At 40.9% G+C, this 12,376-nt stretch overlaps 1 protein-coding gene across 5 annotated transcripts in view; it reads left to right on the forward strand.

Moving 5' to 3' along the window:
• The window catches only part of agbl5 (AGBL carboxypeptidase 5), a 157,649-nt gene that overhangs the window by 82,545 nt on the left and 62,728 nt on the right, over positions 1 to 12,376 (forward strand). For all 5 annotated transcript variants that reach the window (XM_063036370.1, XM_063036377.1, XM_063036382.1 and 2 more), the window contains one exon: positions 9,156 to 9,362. In XM_063036370.1, coding sequence (XP_062892440.1) covers positions 9,156 to 9,362 — 207 coding nt within the window. The remainder of the gene's footprint in view (positions 1 to 9,155; positions 9,363 to 12,376) is intronic.

The raw sequence follows: 12,376 nt of genomic DNA on the forward strand, positions 1-12,376 counted from the left end.
ACACTGGACCATTGTTACACCACCATCAAGAATGCCTACCATGCTATTCCACACCATCACTTCGGGAAGTCTGATTACCTGGCTGTACTTCTACTCCCTGAGTATAGGCAGAGACTGAAGACTGCAGCACCAGTAGTGAGGACCAAGGTGGTATGGACAAGAGAAGCACAGGAGCGCCTACAGGACTGCTTTGAGTTGGTGGACTGGACTGTATTCAGGGATTAATCTTTGAATCTGGATGGGCATGCTGCAGTTGTTACCAACTTCATTAAAACCTTTGTGGATGAGTGTGTGCCTACAAAGACTTACTGCGCGTTCCCAAACCAGAAGCCATGGAGGAACCAGGAGATACGACGTCTAATGAATGCTACATCTGTAGCATTCAAGTCTGGCGATCCAGGCCTGTACCAGAAAACCAGGTATGATCAGCGGAGGGCTATTTCAAGTGGAAGGGACAATCTCTAATGAGGTTGGAGGTGACATCGGATGCACAACATCTCCAGCAGGGCTTGCAAGACATTACTTCCAACAAAGCAAAACCCAATAGCATGAATGGCTGAAATGCTTCACTACCAGGTAAACTCAACGCCTTCTATGCCCGCTTTGAAAGGGAGAATACAACTACAGCTATGAAGATCCCTGCTGCAGCTCATGACCCTGTGATCTCTGTCTCAGAGGCCAATGTTAGTCTGTCTTTAAAGAGAGTGAACCCTCGCAAGGTGGAAGGTCCAGATGGAGTACCTGGTAAGACTCTGAAAACCTGTGCCAACCAATTGGCAGGAGTATTCAAGGATATTTTCAACCTCGCATTGCTATGGGCGGAAGTTCCTACTGGCTTCAAAAAGTCAACAATTATACCAGTGCCCAAGAAGAATAACGTGAGCACTCAAATCTACAGTGATGAAATGCTTTGAGAAGTTGGTCATGACTAGACTGAACTCTTGCCTCAGCAAGGACCTGGACCCATTGCAGTTTGCCTATTGCTGCAATAGGTCAACTGCAGACGCAATCTCAATGGCTCTCCAGACGGCTTTAGACCGCATGGACAACACAAACACCTGTATCAGGATGCTGTTCATCGACTATTGCTTTGCATTTAATACAATCATTCCCACAATCCTGATTGAGAAGTTGCAGAACCTGGGCCTCTGTACCTCCCTCTGCAATTGGATCCTCAACTTCCTAACTAGAGGACCACAATCTGTGTGGATTGGTGATAACATCTCCTCCTTGCTGATGATCAACACTGGTGCACCTCAAGGGTGTGTGCTTAGCCCACTGCTCTACTTTCTATATACCCATGACTGTGTGGCTAGGCATAGCTCAAATACCATCTATAAATTTGCTGGTGATACAATCATTGTTGGTAGAATCTCAGGTGGTGACGAGAGGGCGTACAGGAGTGAGATTTGCCAACTAGTGGAGTGGTGCCGCAGCAACAACCTGGCACTCAACGTCAGTAGGACGAAAGAGCTGATTGTGGACTTCAGGAAGGGTAAGACGAAGGAACACATACCAATCCTCACAGAGGAATCAGAAGTGGAGAGAGGGAGCAGCTTCAAGTCCTGGGTGTCAAGATCTCTGACGATCTAACCTGGTCCCAACATGTGGATGTAGTTAAAAAGAAAGCAAGACAGCATCTATACTTCATTAGGAGTTTGAAGAAATTTGGCATGTCAACAAATACACTCAAAAGCTTCTATAGTTGTACTATGAGAGAGCATTCTGACAGGCTGCATCACTGTCTAGTATGGGGGGGCGGGGGCCGCTATTGCACAGGACCAAAAGAAGCTGCTGAGGGTTATAAACTTAGTCAGCTCCATCTTGGATACTAGCCTACAAAGTATCCAGGACATCTTCAAGGAGCGGTGTCTCAAAAAGGCAGCATTCATTATTAAGGACCTCCAGCATCCAGGGCATACCCTTTTCTCACTGTAACCATTGGGAAGGAAGTACAGAAGCCTGAAGGCACACACTCAGTGATCCAGGAATATCCTCTTTCCCTCTGCCATTCGATTCCTAAATGGACATTGGACCCTTGGACACTACCTCACCTTTTTTATATATATATATATACCCTCGTCTCTGTTCTAAAAGGGCACCCTTCTATTTTGAGGTTCTGTCCTCCCCCACCATGGGAAACATCCACTCTATCGATGCGTTTTAACATACGATCGGTTTCAATGAGGTCATCCCTCATTGTTCTGAATTCCCCTGAGTAGAGGCCCAGAGCCATCAAATGTTCCTCATTTCCCTCCTATACTCTTCTCTGGGTTGCCCTATACTTATATAATTCATCTTCTACTATTCTACCCTTGTAACTCTTCACAATCTCTTTAATTCTACTATTGTAGTTTTTTAGTGCAGTTCACATGCACTTCAGTACTTCCAGCTCTCTTCCCCACATCATGTCTTTATCTGACCCATCGGGTGAATACAAAGAATGTTAGAATTATTGAAGTCAAGCATCACTCATGAAGAAAGAAGTTCAGTTAATGTTCTAATGCAGTGAACTTCTGATAAGACATGACTTGAAATAGTACTTCTTTTTCTAACTCCACAAATGCTGGTTGATCCAAGTATTTTCAGAATTGTTTATTTTTATTTTGGGTTCACAGCATCTGTAGTATTTTGATGCTACATTGGCTATGTTTGCCTGATTACATCAAACTCCATTTCTGTATCTTCTGATACTTTAAAACTGCATGTTTTAAATTTACTGGATTTATCTTTTTAACAAGCTAGTGATCACCCTCTTAATTTCTTCTTCTGTAGTTTGGTATCCACTCTGACTATTTCAAATATGAACTACATTTAGATTTGATTAATGTTGGTTATTGTTATATCTGAGGGTCATTGATGCAACACGACTTGTATACAAGAGTTTAGGCAGAAATGTCAATACAGGTGTTCCCCGCTTTTTGAACATTCGCTTTACGAAACCTCGCTGTTACGAAAGACCTACATTAATTGCCTGTTTTCGCTAACAGAAGCAACACTCACAACACGCTGGAGGAACTCAGCAGGTTGGGCAGCATCAGTGGAAACGATCAGTCAACGTTTCGGGCCGGAACCCTTCATGGTGTTCTCACTGTTACGAAAAAAGGCAGCGCGCGTCCCGAGCAGCAAAGCTCCTCCCCCGGAACTGCATTCTAGCCGGCATTGCTTAAACACGTGCCTGTGAGCATCTGTGCATTATATCGATTTATTTTGAGCATCTGTTAGCAAGATGAGTTCTAAGGTATTGGAAAAGCCTAAAAGAACTCATAACGGTGTTACACTTAGCATAAAACTAGACATAATTAAGCATTTCAATTGTGGTGAACGAAGTAAGGACAAAGTGAGTTTGGCTTGTGGAAGTTGCCGAAGATAATGTTGAAGAGGTTTTGGTATCCCATGACCAAGAACTGATAGATGAAGAGCTGATGCAATTGGAAGAGGAAAGTATAACAATCGAAACCAGATGCAGTAGCAAACGGACTGAAAGTGAAGTTGTCCAGGAACTGAACGTAAGCAACTGAGTGAGATTTTCACTGCAATGATTGCAGAAAAGTACAACTTTAATTTTGAAAGGGTACGTAGGTTTAGGGCATATTTGCTGGATGGTTTGAGTGCTTACAAAGAACTGTATGATAGAATAATATGTGAGGCTAAGCAGTCAAGCATACTGTCGTTTTTCAAGCCTTCCACATCAGCCACAGCAGACGATGAACCTTGACCTTCGACATCGAGGCAGGCAAACATAGAAGAAGATGACCTGCCTGCCCTGATCGATGAGATGACACCCCAGTGTCCCACCACCCCAACACCCGGATCGCGAACCGATACTGGGCTGCGAAGAATGCAGCGGTGCTGCGGTAGCTGGGACGCACCCAGCACATCCTTAAGAAAAAAGCCGAAATAAACAAACTAATTAATTAGGTGCCGCCCGGCACGTAATTAATTAGCTTGTTTATTTCGGCTTTTTTCTTAAACATGTGCTGGATGCGTCCCGTCTACTGCTGCATCCCTGCATGCTTCGCGGATAGGTATCGGTCTGCGGCCTGGAGGTTAGGGTCCACTGCACCACCTCAGCCTCCGACGACTCAGCCTTACACACCATCATCAGTGTGCTCGGTGCTGTCTTCCTAATTCTGGTAAGTGATACTACACTGTACATACATTATTTCTACTTTATATAGGCTATGTATTTTTATGTGTTACTTGGTATGATTTGGCAGCTTCATAGCTTAAAGGTTACTGGAGAGAGTGTTTCTGCCGAGAACACTTGCGTAAGATTTTTGCCACAGTGGACAGTTTAGCAATGATTGTAGAAAAGTATTTCTACTTTATATAGGCTGTGTATTTATCATATCATTCCTGCTTTTACTATATGTTACTGTTATTTTAGGTTTTATGTGTTATTTGGCATGATTTGGTAGGTTATTTTTTGGGTCTGCGAACGCTCTCAAATTTTGCCCATATAAATAAATGGTAATTGCTTCTTCACTTTATGACATTCTGGCTTACGAACCATTTCATAGGAACGCTCTACCTTCGGATGGCGGGGAAAACCTGTATATAGTCAAAGCAGGATGCAAGCAAGAAACACTGACATTGTAGGGCATCTGTCAGCCCACATTTGGAATGTTATGTGCAATTCAAGTTGATACACTATCTGCAAACATATGAGGGAGCATATGAAGAATTGTGTAAAATATGGGAAAACTGAGAGAAATTAAACCCTGCAATCTTTGGACTTTAAATAGGTCCCAAGCAGTGTCCAATCAAGGGAAAATAATAAACTTTGTGTTTCACCCTAATGAGATCCATGTTTAAATTTTGATATGTTAATTAATATAATGTTAAAACATTGGAGAACATGTTTGACCATGGCCCCAGCCTAAGGCTGTTTATCTTCCATTAAAATAATTTTTGAAATAGCCCTTTCCAAAATAATGCTGGGTTTGAGTTTTTAGTATTCATCCGAAGTCTTACAATGGGCCAGTTATATTTCCTGTTATCTCATGGGCAACATCACAAACCTTCTAAGAATATCTGGGACAGTCCGACCATCTTTCATTGTTTCTGCTCCCCAAGTATAGCCCGGTCATTAAATGTGTGAAACCCACAATGAAGGCTATTAAGATCTGGCTGGAGGGTGCTGACTCTGTTCTTCAACACCAATTCCAGCACACAGACTGGAGCGCGTTTGCTGCCCATGATTCTGCCCATTTGCTGTCACAGACTCTCAGATTAATATTGACTTGTATACCAACTCTGTCCTTGAGCACATCAACAAGTGTGTAGCTAGAGTGCCGTCACAAAAACAAATAAAAGTTTTCCCCAATCAGAAACCATAGATGAACAGAGAGGTTCACTTCCTGCTCAAAGCCAGAGATTCACCCTTCAGGTCTGGAGACCGGGAGGCTTACAGCTCAGCCAGGGCCAACCTGAGGAGGGGAATCTCTCAGGCTAAACACAGATATAAACAGAGGATTGAGGAGCATTTCAACTCCTCGGACCCCCGGCACATATGGCATGGCGTACAGATTATTACAGACTTCAAACCAACTAGTACTGTGTCCCCTTCAAGCTCTGCTTCCCTCCCTGATGAGCTCAATTATACACTCGCTTTGACCGAGGGAACAAGGAGGTCACCCTCATAGCAGATCTCCCACCTGGTGAACTGCCTCTCTCACTTTTCATCTCTGATGTTTGCGCCACCCTGAGCAGGGTGAATATAGGGAAGGCAGCTCATCCAGATGGAATACCTGGCCGTGTGCTCAGAGTCTGTGCAGGGCAGTTGGTCAGGGTCTTCATTGAGATCTTTAATCTGTCCCTGGCCCAGACAGTTGTCCCCACAAGCTTCAAGATTGCCACTATCATGCCAGTGCCGAAGCATTCCACTGCCATGGGCCTGAATGACTTCCGCCCAGTTGCACTCACCCCCATTGTTACAAAGTGCTTTGAGAGACTGGTAGTATCACATCTGAAATCTTGTCTGCCCACTACCCTGGACCTCCATCAATTTGCCTGTCGCACCAACAGGTCTACAGAAGACGCCATCTCCACAGTACTTCATTCTGCCCTGACCCACCTGGACAGCCCCAACTCTTACATCAGAATGCTGTTCATTGACTTTAGTTCGGCATTTAATACTGTGATCCCCTCCAAGCTGATCACCAAACTTCGCCAGCTTGGTATCAGCTCATCCCTCTGCAATTGGACCTTGGACTTTCTGACTAACAGACCTCAATCTGTTAAGTTAGACAACCTCTCCTCCTCCATTCTCACCCTGAATACCGGCATGCCTCAAGGCTGTGTGCTGAGCCCTCTTCTGTACTCCCATTTCACCTATGACTCTGTTCCTGTACACAGTTCTAACTCCATAATCAAGTTCACAGGCGATACCATGGTGGTTGGCCTGATCAGAGGGGATGATGAGACGGCCTACAGGGACGAGGTCCAGCACCTGGCCACGTGGTGTGCCGACAACAACCTGGCCCTTAACACCCAGAAGACCAAGGAGATCATTGTGGACTTCAGGCATGCTAGAAGCCACACTCGCGTCACCACCTGCATCAACGGAGCTGTAGTGGAGCGGATATCATGCTTCAAATTCCTTGGTGTCCACATTTCCGATGATCTCACCTGGTCCCTGAACTCTTCCATCCTGATCAAAAAGGCGCAACTGGACCTTTATTTCCTGCAGAGCATCAAGAAAGCTCACCTCTGTCCCAGGATACTGAAGGACTTTTACCGCTGTACCGTTGAGAGAATACTCACCAACTGCATCTCAGTGTAGTATGGTAATTGTCCTGTATCAGTCTGCAAAGCACTCCAGCGTGTGGTGAAAACTGCCCAGCGGATTATCGGCACCTAATTGCCCACCACTGAGAACATCTACCATCAACGCTGCCTGGGCAGGGCGAAAAGTATTATTAAGGATGCATCTCACCCTAATCATGGACTTTTTACTCTTCTCCCATCTGGTGGGCGCTACAGGAGCCTCCGCTGCTGCACCAGCAGGCTCAGGAAGAGCTTCTTCCCTGAGGCTGTGACCCTGCTGAACCTCACATCACAGCCCTAAGCAGTATTGCACCCATATTGTACTGTCTCAGTACTTTTATATTTGTATGCTGTAGCACTTGCTTTTTATTTGCAGTTATTTTGTAAATAATACTATTCTTTTGCACTTCTGGTTAGACGCTAATTGCATTTCATTGGCTTTGTATCTGTACTCGGCACAATGACAGTAAAGTTGAATCTAATCTAATCTATATGGTCATTATGATTGAGTTAAAAATGACTCCTGGTTCTTGATTCAGGTCACAGTTTCCAGAAGTGTGAAGGAATGAGAGTTTTTTAAAATCCTTTTTTAATATAGATTTTTGAATAGAACTTGATTGATCAGTACAGTATCTGATAATTAGAAATAAGTGACAACATTTTATTCCTTGTTTGTGTACCATCTCTTAAAGAATCTTGTGCAGTTATATAGCTTCCATAAGAAATTCAGTGAATACTAATTTTGGGTAGTACAAGGTGAAACAAATAAACAGAGATCAGTCTAACTAAACATATTCCACTTTGGAATTGCTAGCAGAATAAATTGTCCTTGGATGCACTAAACTTTGAACTGTTGATTTAATCATTACTTATTTTTTAAAATCTGTTAATTGGAAATACTGAAGCTTAATCATTATGGTTTCATTGAATTAATATACAAGTAATGCCATGCCAAAATATTACGGGATTATTGGTAGTATAGTCAATGCATCAGAGAACTGAGAATAATCAGAATCAGGTTTAATATCACTAGCACATATCATGAAATTTGTTGACTTGGTGGCAGCAGTATAATGCAATACACGATAAATATATAAATGTCTGTGCATATTTGTGTGTGTATGTTAACTAGTTAAATAAGCAGTTCAAAAACAAATAAAAAAAGGTTAGGTAGCGATCATGGGTTCAATGTCCATTTGGAAATCGAATGGCAGACGTGAAGAAGCTGTTCCTGAATCACTGAGTGTATGCCTTCAGGTTTCTGTACCAATGGTAACAGTGACAAGAGGGCCTGTGCTGTGTGGTGGGGGTCCTTAATGATGGATGCTGCTTTTTTTGAGGCACCACTCCTGGAAGATATCTTGGACATACCAAATCTCCTCAAACTCCAAATGAAATATAGCTGCTGCTTGCCTTCTTTATAGCTGCACCAACATGTTGGGACCAGGTTAGGTCTTCAGAGATGTTGACACCCAGGAACTTGAGATCAGTCACTATCTCCACCTGAGGATTGGTTTGTGTTCCCTCGTCTCGCCCTATCTGAAATCCAGAATCAGCTCTTTGTTCTTGCTGACGTTGAGTGCACGGTTGTTGCTGCAACATTACTCAACTAGCTGGTATATCTGCTGTACACCCTCTCGTCACCATCTAAGATTCTGCCAACAGTGGATGTGTCATCAGCAAATTTATAGATGGCATTTGGGCTGTGCCTAGCCACACAGTCATGGTTATAGAGAGAGTAGAACAGTGTTGTTTGTCAGCAATGTGGAGATGTTATTACCAGATTGTCTTCAGTAGGAAGTTGAGGATCCAGTGGAAATCTTGTTATCGACACTGGCTTCAGAAAAGAAACTTGAAGACAATTTTTAAAATTTTTCAGAAAGATTGTATCATATAATCTCTCCTATAATGTATTAAAATCTGGAAACATTTGAAAGCTTGATTAATTTTTGTTTTCATGTTATATTAAGCATTTAATAACAAAATCACTATTTGATCATTCAGTATTTGTAGAGTGTTGTATTTATACAAGAATGAATATCTTCCATATATTCTATTAACCGAAATAAAGTTATTTTGCCTTTCAGAATTATTCATTTTTTTCCATAAAAACTAAGATGAAAAAAGTTGTTCAAAGTTATGTAACAAGCAAGTTATTTTGGACAGTTAAAACAATTAAGTAATTATCTTCTTGGTAATTTTATGAAATCAATGTAAAATATTAACTAAACTGTAGAGAGACTTGAAAAGAACATCGTGTGTCTGAAAGTGAACTTGGCATAACTTTAATTTCTACAGTATTCCAACTTAAATTCTTTAATGTGAAAGTTGCATGTCGAATTACAATTCACTAACTCTGTAGCTTTTGTGTTTTGTTCACTTAGAAACCAGAGCACAGGAGAAGCGCCGTCAGCATCAGGCCATGCTGCGAGCAGCAGCAGTCAACAACTCCGGCAGCCAGCGTAATTCTCCTACTTATCGATACATGCAGTGCCCTACAACTGTCTCCCTTGGATACTCAAGAGACCCAACCCAAGTTCAGCCTTCTAAGTTAGGGTCCTGTACTCTTCAACCGTCCTTCAACATATCAGGTTTGTATGCAATCAAAACTCAAAGCATTTCCAAGTATTACCCATCTCTGAAATCCAGTTCCAAACCAAGTCTGTTGAATGAAGCCTTAAGCAAACACCTGTCACCTCTGCTTCACCCGAGTGTTCCTTCCCTGGGATTTCTGAATGAAAGGAACAGTGTTTTGGGATCTTCGTATAGAATCAAGAGCCAGCAAGGAAGGGAAAATCAGAGTTGACAATAAAATGTGACTAACTGAAAGAGAATACAGTATATACCACATTTTCTTTCTAGAAACTGTTGCAAGAATGAGCGACCAACATGATTCTATTGTTTTGAGGTTATAATTGGTTGTGCATTCGGTTCCACAAGCTGATTAAAAGGTCTGTTCCACCACAAAATGCAATGTCAAATTTACCTTTCTTCCCCTCATTTTGGAATTTGATGGATAGCATTGCTGTTAAAGTAACACAAACAAAATCCTGGAGGAACTCAGCAGGCCAGGCAGCATCTATGGGAAAGAGTGCAGTTGATGTTTCGGGTCCTGTGTGGTTCTTCAGTGTTGACAAATTATCTTTAAACCAGCTAAGTGAATGATTGTTTAATGATAGCTTCTCATGATAATGAAATTATATTTTATAGTTGTCCCAAGTAACCAGGGGGTGGATAATTCAGGTTTTTTTTCAAGTACAGCCATGCTAAAGGGGAGCAAAAATGTATTTGACTTGTAGACTTCAGTATTATTGAGAATTGCATTACACAGAGAAGGGAACTGATATTTTAAAGCATATGAATTTGTTTATTTAGTTGTTTGCTATTTCTGTATTATCAATATTTGTTGACCTCTAGGCTATTATTTGCTAATTCTTAGTATGTATTTTCTATTTAACATTTAAGAAATGTTTCTTGTCCCAGTCTTTTTGATTTCTGAGATTCCTCCCTACCCAAATTCATACCTTTTAACACAGTTCCATAATCAGAAATCATGCTGTCTTGTCAAGTATAAGACTGTTCCTTATTTGGATGGGTGTTCGACAAACTGAGCTGGTCCAGTCTGCACATCTACTCTCACTTCCATTGCAATAGGTTCGATGTGAATGATGATAGCTCCAGTTCTGGTAATGGCACTATTACTGAGCATGACAGAAATAATAACTCATTATCTACTCTGTCAAACCCTTTTGGGAGGGTTTGACAGGCTAGATACTAAGATATTATTTCTGTCATGCTCAGTAATAGGATTATTACCAGAACCGAAATCTGCCATTCCAGCTGAGAATCAATTAGTGAAAAAAAAGAGCCTAGTTTGGGGATATGGATGAAAAAATAAGAAATGTTCACATCTTAGAATGGCAGTATACCACTGAAGTATATTATGGTATTAAAATATAGAAGGAAGCTATGTCCTTTAATTACTGATAAGATGCCAAAAAAGTGGTCTTGGTTTGATTTGAGTCATTGCAAAATTCTTCATTTTTCACACTGCCATTCGGAGATCTGTAAGTAATGGAAGAGCATAGAACTTAATGGATGTAGCACTATCATTCCCAAAGTTGAAAATCAGGTTCTTGCTGAAGAGCAGCTTAATTATCAGGATTGTCTCAGCTACCATAAGGCAGTATAGGGAGAAATACTGGAATATTACATTAATTATGTGCAAATTCTGTAAAATAATTTTTTCAAAAATACTTTGTGGTTCCAATGAGAAGTTTGCCAACCAACTTAATGTAAGAGTGAATATGGATAGAAAGGAGGTTAAGTGGCAAAAGCTATGAGAAATTCATTAGTATCTTTCTTCCTGATCCATATACTTGAATGTGCCTGTGTCATTTCTGAAAAACGTAATTTGTTGTTGGATATCGTATCAAAATGTGTGGATAATACAGTGAATTCAGATAATGGTGAATGAGATTGCAATTTAATGTTATCAAGTCAGTAAATTAAATTTAAGTTGGTAGACGTGTGCTAGACGTACTTCTGAGGTGTTGCATGCAATGGATTTCTGCAGGGGAGTGCCACTTTTCATAATATCCCTCTGTCTGCAGGAAGTTAGAAGCTTTTGAGAGGGTTGACAGGGTAGATACTAGGATATTATTTTCTTAGACCAGAAAGTCTAAAACCAAAGTTTTAGACTAAGGGTGAGGGCTGAATTAGTGAACAGAGTTTTTATTTTATGAGAAACATGTGGATCTTTCAGAGTTTCTGCAATTGCATTCCACCCCTGGAGACTTGAGCAATGTTCTCAGGTGAAGGGAGTTGTTATTCAGAGAGAACTTCCTCTTCCCCCACATTTGAGCGGCAGTAGCATGGTACAGATAAAAATAGAGTTCTCTGAATGTCTATGTCAATATTTATTTCCAAGCCATTTTCGGAGAAATTACCTGGATGTTTATCACATTGCTTATAGAACTTAGTTGTTTACAAATCAAATGCGTGTGCACCTTTTCCTGTGCTTCAAAATTACTTGGCTACAGAATATATTGACACATCCTGAGGTGTTGAACGGTCCTAGTTAAAAGCAAGTTATTTCTTATTTGACTGACTTTCAGAATTGAGGATGTGAGGAGCATAAGCCAGGACCTTCCTGCAGTATTTGATATGTAATAAATAAATTGAAATTATCTGGCCTTCAGTGTGATGCCGAACAGGTCAGTTGGCAATGATGAGATTGATTGTCATTCATACTTTTGTGCATATCTGTAGATAGCATGTATAAGAACTATAAATAAATGATCATATCTATATTGTTTTATGTTTAATACAACTGCAATTTTAAAATTAATCAGCTAAGAATTTAAATTGCCTGTTTTAAGGCCTACTTTTAAAATTGTAGGTGCATGAACATCCACTTTTTGAATTTGATGTACCAATATTAAAAGATTTTTTCAGATATTGTTTGTGTAAATCTACCCATTTAAACAAGTTTTGAATACTATGGCATTCAAAGTAGCAAACTGATGTGTGCATCTATTGAATTTTGTTGTAACACTGAGCAATACTGCACAGCTATTTTGTATTTTCCATGATTCTACTTTGT

The sequence above is a fragment of the Mobula hypostoma genome, chromosome 2 (genome assembly GCF_963921235.1).
Source record: "Mobula hypostoma chromosome 2, sMobHyp1.1, whole genome shotgun sequence".
Lineage (NCBI taxonomy): Eukaryota > Metazoa > Chordata > Chondrichthyes > Myliobatiformes > Myliobatidae > Mobula > Mobula hypostoma.